Source organism: Ixodes scapularis, unplaced genomic scaffold (genome assembly GCF_016920785.2).
Source record: "Ixodes scapularis isolate PalLabHiFi unplaced genomic scaffold, ASM1692078v2 PGA_scaffold3__209_contigs__length_174095766, whole genome shotgun sequence".
Lineage (NCBI taxonomy): Eukaryota > Metazoa > Arthropoda > Arachnida > Ixodida > Ixodidae > Ixodes > Ixodes scapularis.
Window position 1 is genome coordinate 105,118,094 of NW_024609868.1, and position 16,610 is coordinate 105,134,703.

General features: G+C 47.6%; 1 protein-coding gene across 1 annotated transcript in view; it reads right to left on the reverse strand.

Moving 5' to 3' along the window:
• Nucleotides 1-16,610, reverse strand: part of LOC115325373 (WD repeat and FYVE domain-containing protein 3) — a 193,923-nt gene that overhangs the window by 132,881 nt on the left and 44,432 nt on the right. The window contains exons 19-24 of the mRNA XM_029986093.3: nucleotides 16,216-16,439; nucleotides 12,590-12,969; nucleotides 11,048-11,269; nucleotides 7,869-8,041; nucleotides 4,968-5,196; nucleotides 676-812 (exon numbers count right to left, since the gene is read on the reverse strand). Coding sequence (XP_029841953.2) covers nucleotides 676-812; nucleotides 4,968-5,196; nucleotides 7,869-8,041; nucleotides 11,048-11,269; nucleotides 12,590-12,969; nucleotides 16,216-16,439 — 1,365 coding nt within the window. The remainder of the gene's footprint in view (nucleotides 1-675; nucleotides 813-4,967; nucleotides 5,197-7,868; nucleotides 8,042-11,047; nucleotides 11,270-12,589; nucleotides 12,970-16,215; nucleotides 16,440-16,610) is intronic.

Here is a 16,610-nt window from a genome sequence, read left to right on the forward strand (position 1 = left end):
GTACAATGTCCAGGTTCCACAGGTGATATGCTGATCGTTTCTGCCAGTTACCACAATGCCATTCTGAAATGCATCTCTGTATGGCAAGTTTCCGAGTTCTTCAATGATGCACTGGAAGATAGCTGATGCTGCGGTTATTCCAAATGGCATTCTGTTCCCCTGGTGGAGACCTTTGTGTGTGTTGATTACAGTGAAATTTCTCAATTCTTCCACTAAGGGACTTACCTTCACTGGTACTGTATTACCAAACTGGTACAAGCAAAACAAAGGCTGCGTCATGCCTTTATAAAAATGGGAGACATAGGAAGAACCAAACGCTAAGAGGGAACAGGTAATGAAGCTACAACAACTGCGTGTCGTCACTGACTCAGAAAGGTGATGATGTCAAAGACTGACAAATGTCTCAGAAACCCACACTTTGAACACTGGGGAATCTTTGTAGTATACTAATATTAGACAAAGGATGACATATTTGGGTTTCAAGCCCTAGAACAATTGCAGATAGAGGCCGGAGGTGACGGTACCTGATAATGAAGCAGTGAGAATACCAGCATCTAATTCTGTGACAAAGGTTTCGTGTCACCACTGACCGAAGAACTTGCAAGCTGCCAACCTTTCTCTTCAAAGAGTGCACATAGCGTGGAGAGCAGGTGAGTAAGAGCCCACATGTCTCACCATTTTGGCAATGGACTTGCAGTCCACCTTGCTGTACACCCTGCGGATCTTGGCCAGGGTCATCACAGACACCGCGGTGGCATTCAGGCCAAACACAACCTTCTCTTCATTCAGAAGAGGGGGCAGTGGCTCTGTGCCTGAAAGAAACAAAGCAATACATGTTAAACAGTCTTGTATGCTTCTCTATTAACACAGAATGCGTTATAGGGCTGGGTTTCACAAGAAAAGCGATATGCTTGACCGACACACTGGTCACGTGACCTCCTGTGACGTGACAGTGTCACGTGATGCCACACACGGACGCACAGCACATGCCCAGATCATTTTTAACACATTTTCTGCGTCCCCCAGTCTATCAGATATGGCAAAGACACGATTCAATTTTTTGTATTTGATGAGTGATCGAAGTTTGTGTTAACAGCTTTTTTAAGTTTGTCATCTTTCATAACCAAAAATTTGAGGGTCCCTTACAACTAGGTTATTAATAATAACTTTGCCTGGATTTAATAAAAATATTCTGCACAACAATTAAGGTAATCATGTTTGAAACTAAGCTTACTGAATTTTTTAAATCATTAGAATCCATAAGAAAAAATATGGTCCTGTGACTTGAAGAGCTAAGGGTAAGCAAAGTGGGCATATCCCCCGAAATTGTGAGGAAAGAAAAAAACTGCAATTTAAAATGACTCAATAGAGATGCTGCTTTACTGAAGATAATGGTCTTTGGTATGCAGTAAATTTAATCGAGCTTTCGAGACAGATACACACCGATGTTTCTCGATGCAGACATGCTCTTATCTCAAAATCCCCTTTTATTAAAACAAGCCCCAGCTTACCCCGTCTCTCAATTACAAAACAGCAGTGCTTTCAACACCTTTGTGTTAGCAAAACATCCTTAGAACTTTTAGGACTCGGTCCCGGCTGCATCCGCTACAAACTAAACCCGGCAAGACAAGCCTTATATCAAAGCTGTGCATACAGGACATAATGGAAATGACATGCAGCAACCTGCAGGAGGAACCCCATATCAATCATGATCAGTACCTATGCAATGTGCGCCAGCCTGCAGGGAACCCCATGATAAATCATGATCGGTGCCTATGCAATGTGAATGGTACGCAGCAGCCTGTGAGGAACCCCATAACTAACCATGACTAAAGCTTATGCAATGTGAATGCCATGCTGCAGCCTGCGAGGAACCCCACAACATATCATAGTGTTGTGCGAACATTCAACATTTTGAACAGTGGGTTCCAATAATACACTATTCAATATTCGCTTCGAGATGAACTGCAATATTCATATTTTTCAAAGTATTGATCACAGCGGCTTACCCGCTGAGCAAGCGCGCTTCTTACTGAGCACGGGTGCACTGCGAAGAAGCAACTCCCGTGGATGCGAGCTCCGTGGGTGTCACTTCTCCACAGTGCACCCGTGCTCGGTTAGAAGCGCACTCAACGGGGTAACCCACCACAATCAATACTTGGAAAAGTATGAATATCACAACGGACTTTTTTCGAGTAACGAGCGCCGCCTGGGGAGTTGTCTGCGAACTATAATAGAAGAGCAGCCCAACATGCCTTCGCCCATCAAAACACATTGGCATTGTGCCGGTGTATCAGTTTTCAGTGCTTTTTATACCCCATACTACCAATACTAAAAAACAAAGCGTCAAAATGGAGCAAAGATAGATGTAAATGCAAAAATTTTACCCTGCGTAATGAACGCCGCCCCGCCCCTGTTTGCTTAGGCGTTGCTTAGGCGAGGGCTCTCCGCTTATCTTTTTTATCTCCTTGCGCGCGACGCACGACCCCCTAACCGAACTGCGCTGTGCAAAAAAAAAACAAGAAAAAAAAGCTCCTCTTTTTCTTTTGTTTTTTTCTTTCTCAGTTCCCTGTTTTTTTTTTTTCTTTTTGCCACCTTTCGCAAGCTGTTTCGTTTGCTAGAGGGCTTCTCCGCTCCTTTTTCTTACCTCCTTGCGCAAGGCGGGCGACCCCCCCCCCCCTGTAACCAAACTGCGCTGTGCAAAAAAAGAAAAAAAAGCTCCTCTTTGTTTTTGTTATCTCTTAGTTTCGCGGGTTTTTTTTGCCGCCTTTTGCAAGCTGTTTGGTTCGCTTAGAGTGCTTCTCTTTCTTACTACCTTGCGTGCGGCAGCACGCGAACCCAAAATCCAAACTGCGCTGTGCAAAAAAAAAAAAAAGTTCCTCTCTATGTTTTTTTTTTCTTGCTTCCGTTGGATCTTTCCGAATTTTTTTAACGCCTTTTGCAAGGCGTTTTGTTCGCCCACACTGCCCATGAATTCGCGACCTCGCTGCACCAGGATAAAAAAGTGTGTTCATTTCGCGCGCGTGGGGGAGGGGGTCAAAATTTTTACATCCGAGTTGGGGGTGCGCTTATCACGCGAGTGAAAAAAAAGTCGAAATTTTGAGAGCCGACTTGGGGGGTGCGTTCATTACACGAGTGCGTTCATTGTGCGAGTAAATACGGTGGTTTCTACCACTTTTTCCCGAGGCGCGCCAACCGCTTCTGCAATGTGGTGCATGCTCCGCGTCTCCGCCATCTTTACCCCGCCATGCACGCGTCTCTGCTCGCACTTTTCGTCATGTTTTGAAGTTCAAATAAGAAAGACTATGGGAACAAAGCTCAGGAAACCTGTCCTTTCTCTGGTTTTTGTATCACCCCAGTTGCCTCCTGCCCATGTGACAATTGCTGCTGTGATATCGGACACTTAGGCTTTCGAACTTCGCCGTTAGGCCAGTTAGGCTTCATGAAGGGAATGTTTCGCTGTGCTAAGTTGGTTTATGCGGACTCCACAACCTGAGAGCAGTGGTCAAGTACTTTCGTACTGTCACTTATGCCTTGGAGTGCTGCAGACGTGCAATAGTTTGCGAATACGGTGTTCACAAGATCTACGTACAGTATTAAACAAAACCTGTGGTTCAAGGCGAGCCCGCTGGTATGCTGCAGCTGCTCGGCGTCTGCATCGAAACTGACATCAGGGTGAAATTCTACGGAATAAATGGCTAACGCGAACCCTGAAAAGATGCTTGCTAAACGGCTCAAAAGAGCAACTCTGGCTGCACTTGTAGGCAGTCAGACTCAAGCACCGAGAATACCGCAGGTTGCGATTGAGACCAAAATATAGGTGCTCTAGACCACTGTGTGCGATCGCAAGTAAATTCATTTTACAGCCATAGCTGTTATGGGCTCTTCTGAACACACGGAAATGATGTCCGCTGTTGATGTTGTAGTTGGCGATGTAAGGCGTCCGTCGTCGATGTTGCCAAATCCTTAAAAAAGATGCCTGCCGCCCGCGGGAATCGAACCTGGGTCTGCTGCGCGCAAAGCAGAGGCCTTACCGCTGAGCTATACCATAGAGTTAACAAGCCACTTTAAACTTGGGGGTTTTATGTACCCGATGCCCACTGCACATGCTCTCTGGAAAAATTAAAATAGCCGATAACAAGATGTTGTCGTAGCACTGTCAATGCTAAGAGCTCGTGCTGGGAGATGCACTTTCACGTGCCCTTAACGAAAAAGAAACAAAAGCGTTCGAAACAGAGCACAGGAGCGACTCCGTCTCTGGAGAGGGGAGCTATGTGGCGGCGTCGATTGGCCCAAGTGGAGTGTGTGCCGAACGCCGGCCGGCACTATTCCAAACGCCAGCCACTACAGGCAGAATGGAACACAGTTTTAATGAAATCTTCACGTTGTGTGCTTGCGTTTTCTCTGTCGTCTGCTAGAGTTCAGATGTCTATTTTGCTCCCAACGCTTTTGTTCATGCACGGTGCGTGAACGTGACGCCGAGGCCCAATGACTTCCCCGTGACTTGTCACAGCTATCGCTGTAGCTGTACTGTGGATTAATACATGACTGCTAAATATTTTTTATGTACATCCAAAACTACTGTATTTTATTCGTGTATGCCCAAAACTTAACCCCGAAGTTTGAAAAAAAAAAAAGAAAGTGCTGCCTCTACAAGCATTTATACGGTAGGTGTGGCTTGACATCTCTACAAGTTTAATTTTACGTTGAATCCATCATTTACTTACCATCCCAAGGCACTGGACTTCCTGAGGTCACAGTCCATAATATAGTCAGATTAAAATGAGCTTACTGGACAAGTGGAAGCTTGAGAACAATCTTCACGAGTTTAGCTGGGTTTCCGCTAAAGCATGGTGCAACAGTAGTGAAAGGCTTGTAGAAACTATTCAATATTTGATTCCAAAATATTCGCCCAAATCTGCTGTTACTTCTTCAAACTCAAAATCCACTATGCGCAGATGACTAACCAATCATGACCGGTGCTTGCAGACTTCCCACGTAGCTGGGTCCCAGCAGGTAGATCTGGTGGATGAGCTGAGGGGAGAGCACGTCTTCCACCATGTGGCAGGGGCCCTGCTTCCACATGAGGCGGGACGGGTGCCGGAACTGGGGAGGGGTGCCGATGAAGCCGTACACCGACGAGGCCACCGTCAAGTTGGCCGCCCCGCCCCCCGGGTTCTGCGAGATGTACGGGATCTGCGAGAGAATTCAGGGGTCAGAGTCGCTCTTGCAAGAGCTCCATGGTCGGCCGCCTGTCTCTATACCACGTTCCAGCTTACGACAGACCGCAGCGGATGCTACCAGCTATCCCACCAACCCCAGTGCTGGGAACGTATCACACGATTCTACCGAAGGTCACTAGAAAACTCCCATGGCGTTGAATTTGCTCCGATGGCTCATAGTGTCTGCTGCGGTCCACCGTAAGGTGAATGAAGTATAGGAAGTTGCAAAGGTCAGCAGATGCATGCCTGCTGTTCCCTCTCCAATACTCGGGAAGCTCCTGCCAGTCTCTTGGGTGGTTTTGAGGAGGGTGTAGAGCATCACTACATTTCTTCTGAGTTGGGAAAGGTACATCTTAAAAGTACTGAAACTTAAGTTCAGAGTAACTGAGAGCCTAGGCACTTCAAGTAAAGTACTAAGGGAAATGGGCTCCATACATCTGAAGTAAAATAAAACAAATTTTGTTTAGAATACGTTATTCAACATTCGCTTCGAGGTGATCTGCAATATTCCTAGTTTTACAAGCGTTGAATGCAGCAGGTTAGCCCCATCAAGTGCGCTCCTTATGGAGTGCCTGTGAACTGCGGGGAAGCAATACCCACGGATCCCACAAGCTCCGCGGGTATTGCTTCCCCACAGTGCAGGAGTGCTCGGTGAGAAGCGCACTCAGCAGGGCTAACCCGCTGCAATTATGCGAGAGTTACGTTGGCAGCAATGTCTCGACAACCTGCGTTCATCATTTGGGCTTGTTAAGGGGAAAGCCTTACATGGCCCATTACGAGAAAAGGCATCGGCGTTGTGCCCAAAAGATGGTCACAGCAATACGGCATCAAGCACGCGCCACTCAAGGCCGACTCACACGACGGACTGATCCGCGGATGGATTGATCACGTGACGATATGTCCGCGGTTCATTCGTCTCCCAAGCGCATCCACACGAGGGAGACGACGAGCAGACGCCAGCGAGGACGGAGCGTACCTGATCGCCACCCCACAGTGCCGCCGCAAAACTCGAACATCGCACCGTGGCACGTCGTCCAAGAGAGAAATCGACGTTTGCTACTGCGATAAAGAATCCTACGCCGCTGTTACGTACAGATCGAGACAAAACGCCGTGATAGGCTCCACACGAAACGCAACTAGCTTTACTAATCCAAAGCATGATAGTGACACAGGCATGGTCCTGCTCGAGAAGGCTTCCGCGTAGAAGCGACGAAGTTCTGGACTCGCAGAGGGGCTGTTGGAGATGCCTTCACGCACTCAGCGCTCATGCACAACACTCCAGTACACCGCAGCCACAAGAAAGGTCTTGCTCGGTGACGCTCACAAACACTTCCTTTGATTTCCTTGCTTTCAAAACTCTGAATGGCTGACTGAAAGCCTAATTGGACGTGCAAGAATTATCGCAGCGTGCTAGACGAGTTTTGACGGGAACTTCTTGCACTGACCTGGAGGAGTTCCGGAACCTGCGTCGCATCAGCCAGACAAAGTTTCTGCAGTTTTTTTTACGTGTGGAACCAAGAATCGCGCGACAAAATGAGCCAGCGAATACACAAAACACAACAATGCGCCATTTTTCTTTTAATCGTCCAAAGAAAAAACACAAGAAAACATTGTACCGTTGCCAGACTAAACGCCTTTCAAGTCAATCTCCTGCCAAACATCCGCGAGTGAAAAAAACACTCAACTTTATCAGTCCGCGCGTCCGCGGACGAGGCGCGGATCGCAGGAATCGGTGACGTGACGGTCATGTGGTACACGGTTCGTGGACGAAAATCGCGATTCGGTCCATCGTGTGAATTGGCTATCAAGGTCAAAGCGGATGTGCCTCAGAAATGACACAAAGAAAAGCACAGCAATGCAAATGCTTCGTCACGGAAGCCGTGAGGCCGGTAGGGGTGTCACGCCTGCAAAGTGGGAGAGCGTAATGTCACCGCCGGAGCGCCGTGTGCAAAAGAAGACGTGGCACGCTGCTTGTAGGAATGCACTGCATGTAGGAATGTTTGCATTCCTACATGTAGGCAGTGTGAAGTGTCTTCGGTGTACTTTTTTGGCAAATCTGGAATTGAAGAAAGAATTTTAGCATGTAGCAAGGATTAAAAAATCGCCTCAATTAGGATATCTGCAAATCGTTTATATGCCACAGTTTATAAATAATTAACTGAGCTCACATGTGGACAAGTGGAAGCTCAGGAACGACCTACATGACCTCATCTGGGTTTCCGTTTAAGTATGGTGCCGTGCTGAGATGCTTGGAGAAACTGTTCAATATTTGATTTGAAAACGTTCGGCTGAAATCACCATTCGCTTCAAATTCAAAATCCACTATTCGCACATGATTAAAATAAATACAATGTCCTTCGAATACAACGAGCACAATGCGCTTCTAAACCAAAGTGGACAAGTAATTTTTCAACACTGAAAATTTAGGCGTGGAATGGAGCAGATAGGTGGTCCTTCCAAACTAACATAAAAAAAAATTCAAATAGTGGTCTTTTTATTTACACAGATTACACTTACACAGATTTACACTTACACAGAACTTGTGCAAAGTAAACAAGAAAGACTCGTGGCCTGCAACACCGACTATCTAAGAAACAAAGAAAAAACCGCAGAGGCGATATTGTGGCACTGAAAGGTGCATCCCACCTTCTGGGTGGAGGCGTGCTGCCCGTCAATGTAGATGGAGACAGAGCTGTTCTTGAGGACGGCCCGGTTGAGTACCACCACCAGGTGGTGCCACTGGCCTTCCTGGAGAAGCTCGGGGCTCCAGTAGCGCACGCAGCCTTCCTCTTTCACCTCGGGCTCCCAGTCTGCGCCGGCTGCGAAGGCAAACTCCAGTCAACATGTATAGTTTGCGATGCAGCAGAAGAAGCCGCTTATGGTGGCATCAGTTATACAAGGTGTTCAAAATAAAGTTTTACATATTTAAAAAGAAAAAAAAATATAGTGAAAGCTAGACTGATACATTCTGTGCAGGCAAGTTGCACGGCCAGGGGGAAGTAATTTAGGGGGCTAATCGTCACGACAAGTCGGATAATTAAATTAAATTTGTTATTTAGCTTTTTATTTAGTGAAAATAAACATAGTTTTATTTAGAAACTTGCTGAGCATCATCGAAAACCACTAAATGACTCAATTTTAGGAATACTTGAAGCGCTTGGGAAGTGCAGGAATGTGCTAAAGTTACTGCTCGTGCAACAGACACAAAGCTGGCTGTGCGAAAACGCAGGTACAGTAAAGACCACATGTAACGTATGTCAAGGATGGAAGTTGCGAAAATCCGCACTATGAGCGGTACTGCGATATAACCAAAACATAAATTTTTCAGGTCAAGGTAGTTGCCCTGAGACCACTTACCTTTGCAAAACAATTTATTTCATATCAGATGAAAAATAAAGCTCAGTCTGAGAAACTCTTATTTCACTAGACTACCGTACAATCCCGTAAGGATGCCCACCCAAAATGAAGAGATAAATGGTGAAAAAAATGGGGTGGGCTATCTTTGGGAATGCCACAGCAAAACTTTATCAAAAATTATTGATAAGCACCGGGGCACCCGCTACAAGCCACGTGACGCGGGAACTGATACCGCAGATCGCGGACACGGCAAATTCACGTTTCACGATGCGATAAACACGCGGGAATTCGCTACGAACTCCTGTGTCACGGGAAAGGGTACCACAAGTGGCCGACACAGCAGATTCGAGTTTTAAGGTGTGAAGGACTTGCAGAAACTTGCCGAGAACTCGCATCTCACGGGAATGGATACTGCAGAGCGCGGACACAGCAGATTCAAGTTTCATGGTGCAATAAAGACTCGGGAACCCATTACAATCTTGCCTGTCACAGAAGCCGATATCGCGCGTGCAGATCGCGGACAAAAACACGGGAATACGCTACAAACTTGCATGTCACAGAAGCAAATACCGCAGATCACGGACGCAACAGAGTCGTATTTGTTGAAGCAATATACATGCCGGAACAACTTGCGAGTGTTAGACTAAAAATCGATATTGCCGCGCGCGCAGCTGGCCAAGGAGGCAGCGCACGCGTGGCCTGACGGTTATTGTGACTGCCTCCCACGCGAAAAGCCAGGGTTCGATTCCTGGGAGCGACGCATCTTTTGTTATTCCTGCAATTTAGTTTTCTGGTAAATTCGAGAATCCTGTTGCGTGTTCGAGGTCCGAATGTTCTACGCGTCAAACATTCTACGCCGATTATTCCAGACGCTTACGCGTGTACATAAGGGGCTCCGCGTGGTGAACCGGAATCAGTCTCGCCCCAGCGTTCGACTCTGCTGTTATGCCGACTTCGACGCCCGCGACACTCTTCTGTCATCTTCTGTTTCCTTTTTATTTTTGGGCACAAGTTCGCCCCATTAAACGTTTAGTTTCTTCAGTTATCATCACCTCATCCGTTGTCATTCGTGACATTTTCATTGGGGCTCTGAGTCCTCGATTACAGCAGGTCGTTGGCCCTCTCTCTTCGGTGTTGACTGAGAAATGTTGCCAACAGTTTCTCAGTCTCAGTCAGAAATGTATAACGCGCGGAAGATGTGGTTGATTATTTGCGAAATGCGAGATTTCGTGAGATGACGCCGACGACGTGCTTCGAGAATGTGGCAGTGATAATGACGGGACTGACAACACCAGTGCGGACGAGTCATAGTCTAGTCAAGGATGGAGAGAGAACGACAGTGAGCAGCTTCAGTTGTCCCGCCTCCAGCGTGAACTTCCTAGTTTCGATAATGCCTGGACATCTCATGCACGTGCAGCCAAAGTACGCCAGAAGGCATCGTTTGCGTGTTGGTGACTCGGCATCTGAAACAGATACTTTGCCGTTCTCACGTGCCTGTAGTAAAATGTGCATCTAAAGTTTTTTTTTTTTTTTTTATGTACAATGTGAGGGGAGGGGGGGGGGGGGGGGGTTGACTTACAATCGAGTCGACTTACAATCGTGTAAATACGGTAAGCCCCGATAAACGCCGTCTTTTTTCTCAACACTGAAAATCGACAAAAGCAGCAAATCTGTAAGGAAAACATTACCCTTTGCTGTACTAGAGAAGCAAAGGCAGCGGTGACACAGAATGTCATGTGTTAATGTGGAGAAACTCTGTACCCATGTAAAGACTGGATGGCAAGAAGCGGCCCTGTTTTGTGCAAGGTAGAGCTCCGTAGAAGTCTTACTTGTAGGTGCCATCTTTTGCGGTTGCGGTGTAAATGCTACCTTCTCGGAGCCTGTTGGAGTGTAAGTCGCAATAGACAGAGTGTGCGGAAAACAAAACAATTGGAATGCGGCAATGCCGAGCAGAGCCCCGACACCAGTCTGCGGCAAAAAAGACCCAAGCACTTGGAACTACCTGAACCCGTTGCGGCAAAAGGGTCCGCTTATTTTTTCTCTGCTTTTCCCTTGCTCTCTCTTGCGCTCTTTCTCTAGCAAGCTCAGAGCACGCTCATTTCATGAAGCAGAGCGCTGCTGTATGTCTGAAAACGTGATGTTTTACCCAGTCCGCGAGAAACACGGAGGCACTCAAGGAAGAGGTTCGACTGGCACTGCTGTTCAATCAGTAAGGAGACGAGCGCGGCGTCAGCGTTCAACTGGCAGTCAACTTGTCGACTTCCGTTGCTGGCACCTAACCGGATATGGTTAGGTGCCAACCATACGACACGTTCTGCGTTTAAACAAACCTCGAATAAACACCCCCAAATTCGAAGAAAAATATAACCCCGAAAAAAAGAAACCCTATTTATAAGTAAGTGGGGTTTATAGACTGGAAAATAGAATCCTTGAGAAGGAGGAGAAAGGGAATGAAGGAGAGTGCTCACAGAGGTTTGGCAGGGACATCTCCTGGGTGGAGACGAGCAGGGCCTTATCCCGGGAGGACAGCTGGAGCACCAGGCAGACCAGGTGGTCTTCTCGGCCATGCAGGTTGCGAACCAGCGTGAGCAGTCGCACCGCATGGGGGTCTGCGTGGGGGTCGCTGAACCGCTCCACGCTCACCCACGTCGAGAAGGACAGCCCCGACTGGGGCGGGAACATGCGGTCTCCTGGGGGGGAGCAAGAGAGAAGGGGGCCATCGTTGGCTCGGGCCGAATATTCGGAATGGGCGGCGTGAGGCTCCGTGAGCTTGAGCATGTGCTTGACTAAAGTCTGGTTCACACACTTGAGCTTCAGCGAAACAGACTGCATTGTGACTCCTCACGTTTCACAATGACGCGCTGTGCGGACATTGGTTGGTATAGCAACTGTCTTGTCGTAAGAGGTCAGAAGCAGTCGTAATGCAGTCGGTCATACCCAAATGCAAACATCTGAGCCAGCCTTTAGGTTATGTGAGCTTGAGCGTGAGCACACGCTCATTTAAGACAAATTCCTCTGGCGCTTGACCATCTCTGCACATGTTTGAACCCTCCTTTTTTGAAGAAGAGTAATTTGTAACGAATGATGTCTGAATGATGCACAGTGCTCTCATAAAGAAGATTTAGAGGTTGTGCTTTGTGCAACCTTTCTCACAATGCATGGGTCCCATAAAATTGAAACAGCAAGCATGTAAGGACAGAAAAAAGTTACAAACAACTTTAAAGAGTTCTGTGTCTGTTGTTCTTCCTTCCCTTGACATTACTCACCAAAATGCATGAAAGCATATATATTAATGCCCTTTGCATCAGAAGTACTATAGCCAAAGAAAGAGAATTGATATTATCAACAAATGTGCATTTTGTACCAACACTTTCTGAACCCCAGATTACTATTACTTTACACATTATAATATGAGTTTTTTTTTCATCCAGTGACATGTTTTTTAGATGAACTTTTTTCTCTCTCATTAGATTACATCCAATCAGAGTTAATGCGTCACCAAGCCTTATAACCTTTAACATACTGCTTGTTCCACTGCAATTCAGTCCTTTCAGTCAATATTACAAGATTGTTTCAACATTCTCACTAAGAGATAGAACTTGCTACCAAAACCCCTGTGTCTTCCATCAAATCTGATGCAGTGTTCCCTCTACAAAGCAATGGCACTGCTAACACATAACGCTAAAACTTGGTTCAGACAGCGACATTGGTTGCAGAGCGACTGAAACGATAGTCACCGAGACAAGTGTTCACCATACACAATGTGGCAAGCAAGCAAAGAAGCAGCCTTTGAAGCAATCGTGAGTTAAGGTTATCCCGATGTGCTGTCACTTTGGCTGCAGTGAATGCAAACAACACATGTCTAAACCAGGCTTTCATGTTATCTGTTAACGGTGCCACAGCTGAAAGAATACAGCAGCTGAAAGAATGCAGCAGCTGAAAGAATGCAGCAGCTGAAAGGATGCCGCAGCTGAAAGGATGCCACAGCTGAAACGCAGGCTTGGACTCACCTGTACCAATGCCTCCGATGACCCCCTCGGGCATGCCCCCGACCATGGAGACGCCCACCATGGGAGGTCCCCCCGAGGCGCTCTGTGGGGCCACGCTGCTCAGGTAGAGGCAGCTGAAGCCCTCAGGTGCCATCTCAAACTCCACAAAGGGAGGGGTGAGCAGGGCCCCGTGCAAGCGGCAGTCCCTCGGGGTCGTGATCGACACCAGCGTCTTGATGCGCGTCAGGGGCACGGGGCCCCCGTCCTTCTGGTTGGCTGGACGCGCCGCCGCATGGGCGCGGGCCCCGAGGCACACGCTCGACCCCTGCTGCTTGCAGTCGGCCACGGGGGGAGCCTCAAACGTGTTGCAGCAGAGCGGGGATCCCAGGCGGAGGAAGGCTCTGCGAGGGGTGCCACAAATCGGTTAGGTCGGTGTGATTTGAGCCGCCATGTCCACTATGATAGATATGGTACTCGTCACCACTCCCGATCCAGAGGAGAAAACCCCAACGCTGCAGCACGTCCAGCCATACGAACGATGCGAAACCTGTCTGAGCCAGCGCTAAGCATTTCACTGAAGTGAGATGTATTCCCCCTAGTAAATATCTGGAGGCGCTATCTCTCTCTTCCCGTGATCACGTGGGTTTTTGCGTACATATTCCGCCAAATTTTGCAAATGGTTACTTCTGTAAAAAGTTCTTCGGGGTGCTAGGGAACCAAAAAATCGCAAAAAAATTGTTTTTCAGGGAACTACATTTTTGGGTTATTTAGTCCATTAACTACCTCCTCTGTAATCATCAGCATCTAATTCACTCAATCATATGTTTAAAAAATTAATTACGAGACACACGAAGCATCCAAAAAGTGGTCAAACCTCGAAATCAGGCCCAAATTCCCGCGCTCTCCGTTTCCCTTCCCTGCAGCCGGCGGAAGCCATCTTGGTCTTGTTTTGAAGTTAAATTCTTTCTGTTCTTTTTGCTGGTTTTCATAAAATGGCGCCAGCCGTGCAGTGTCGGTACAGTGGGGATTTCTTCACAGCCTCCTATCTCGTGTTTAAGCCGTGGTTGACCAGAGCCTGCACTCAAGGGAGTGGGCGACTATCATTGGCCGCGACACGAGTACTCTTCTCCTGGTGGAGCGTTCTCCTTTCCCATTCCTCCCGCCATTACTGCTTGCGTCGTCTGCTCGTTCTGCTCTGTCAGTGGTCTGCCCACGTTGCTCGCACTATTGTCACCTCTGCTTTCGCTTTTTGTCATCTTTACAATCTTTTGCTGCACATTTTTCTTAGTATGCGATCGTCGTTCCAAGTACGTCTGGAGTCACAAACAGACCGCTCACCTCAGTTTCTTTCAAGATCATGGACCCCAGTGCTTGTCTTGCATCTGCTTCAGCAAGTAAGAGCACACTGTCCACCGTTCACCTACGGATTCACTTCCTGACGCCCAAAGAGATTGAAGCTGCAGCTTAACATCGGGATGCCGATCAAGCTGAACTTGGTGCGATGTCAGCAACCAAGAGGAAGTTTGAAGCTTTTCTGATTTGATCCCACACCTGCCACAGCCACAAGCGCCCGTGCAAAGTTTTGTCTCGTTCAGGTGGATCTTCTGAGCAATCTCCTCTGCTCAGCGGTCGGCAAGCATCGTTTCGGTGCTAAAGTGATCATCCCAGAGAGTACCCAAGCTTGGATTAGAAATGAAGCTTGATAATGTGCCCCCTTTGTGGCGTTGTTGCGAATTCTTGGACCTCGTCATGTTGGCAAGATTCAATGGCCTTTGAGGTGAATATTCAAGCTATCATGGCCACAAAGCAGATTGGAAAGGGGCAGACAGCTCTGAACGACTTCTGGGCTTCTATGAACGACTTGCACCGAGGTCTTCATAGCAAAACGTTCCAGGAACATTTGAAGAAGACCTTTAGAGAGCCAGAGGCCCAGTGCCTGGAACAGTTTTATGCAGAGTCAGCTGCTGCTGGGTCAACAAGAGCATGAAGCCAGGCCTCTGCAAGGATGCTACCAGAGTGCATGATGAGACGTGGCACAAGCGTGGGTACATGTTTCACATTGGCATTGGAACAATCAACTGAGTACCACACAGGCCTAGTCTTGGGTGGTATGGTGCTATTCAACCTGTGCTTTGGATGTCAGATAGAACCTAAGCCTGGAGACAGAGTATATGACTCTTGGCACAAGCATCACATCTGCCAGCAGAACACTGATGCCAAATCGAGGAGGATGGACCTGACCCTCTCCAAGCGGTCTTAGACCAAGCATGACTTGCGCCACACGACGCTGGTCTCTGATGGGAACAACAGGATCTTCACTGCCCTTGTGGAAAAAGACGTCTATGGGATAATTTCCACTGTGAAGGAGGAGTGCCTCAATCATGTTTAAATGAGGATGAGGACGGCACTGTGGAATATCGTCCAGAAGGGTGACAAGCCGTTGAGTGGGAAGGGCAAGCTGACCAAGTTCTTCATCGATAAGTTTACAAACTACTATGGCTGTGCCCTGAGGAACAACTCAAAGGATGTGGAAGCAATGAAGCGTGCAGTGATGGGCACCTACTATCACGTCACATTGACTGACGAGGAACCACATTACAAACTCATGGTGCTGTCACAGAGCTGCTGAGGCAAATGGTGAGCCACAGCCTGCACAAGTACAAGTTTCTGGACTATGTAGGTGCAGCTATGCTGCCCATCTACCAACGTCTCTCCAATGCCTCTCTACTCCAGCGGTGCCTGAAGGCAAAGACCCAGAATGCATCAGTCTTTTCATTCGGTTCTCTGGTCCCTGATACCGAAGGAACAGCATGCATCCCTGATCGCTGTCGAAATAGCGCTGCATGATGTAGTGCTGAGATTTAAGCTGGCTGCTACAGGACAACCAAGGAGATCTCGGTTTCGCTGGGGCTTCAGCTAGCTCGCCTAGCCCTCCAGCGAACTGTGGAAAAAGATGCCCTGCCCTCTGCCTACACAAGGCCAACAAGGACACCAAGCAAAGACAGAAAAGCGAATCAAGAAGTACACAAGGACACCTCCAGCTACTCTGCAGGGTCCTTCTTTAAATCAGTGTTGAACTTTCTTGGTCATTTTCTCAAAATGAACTTTTGCACTGACAGTGGTGTTTGCCCCCGCGATATTTCAGGAACTGCTGAATGGATCTTCATGTTTTTTTTTATTCTGTTCCTAAATAACTTTGTTATGTTGTGACAGTCTTCTTTTTATTTTTTTAAACTGTGTTGTAAATTGTTTGTAGACGCAATAAATTTGATGAATGGGGGTGTGACCGACAAGATAAAATTCAATGTTTTGCAAAAATATTTCTGGAAAAAAAAAAAAGAAAAAGGGCTTTTTCTTGCCCTTAAGATATCTATCTAGGAATCCTCATAGCGAATTTCACAATGCTACTACCATTTGTAAGTTCTTCACGTCTTGGAACAAAGGAATAAAGCATACAAAGAGGTCTCCTAAACCCATCTAACTTGAGAACTAACGACCACAGCTTAATGAAACTTCACAGTTATTCCTATGTTTCTGTCATAAGCATACCCTGAAAATTTCATATAGATAACTTAATAAAAAAAAAAAAAAACAATTTTCAGTCCCCATACCCTCTCCTAAAAAGAGAAGCTTTCCCCCTTTCCCACCTGAGGTCCCTGGGCTCGAGGGCCTGTGCGGCGAGGCGCTCGAGCATGTACTGCAGGGGCAGGTGCAGTGGGTGGGCCTCGTCCTCCAGAGCCACCCGGCACTTGGTGAGCAGCTCCCCAGGCAGGGCTGCCTCGCACATCACCTGCTGGTTGCGCTCGGAGCGCACCAGGGAGCGCAGCACCTCGGCCAGGTACAGCTGCAGCGTTAGCTCAGCCTGGGCACACTGGGCACGGGCAGACACGAGGGTTGTAAGCGCTGTCGATGGTAGACTGCAGCTAAAACACACTAGCTTGATTACGTGGACGAAGACACCGTGTTGAGTGTAAAGTTTGTGCTGTGTGTTTGTGACATCACGCGACATCGTAACGTCACGTGATGTTAGCAGACAAGAGAG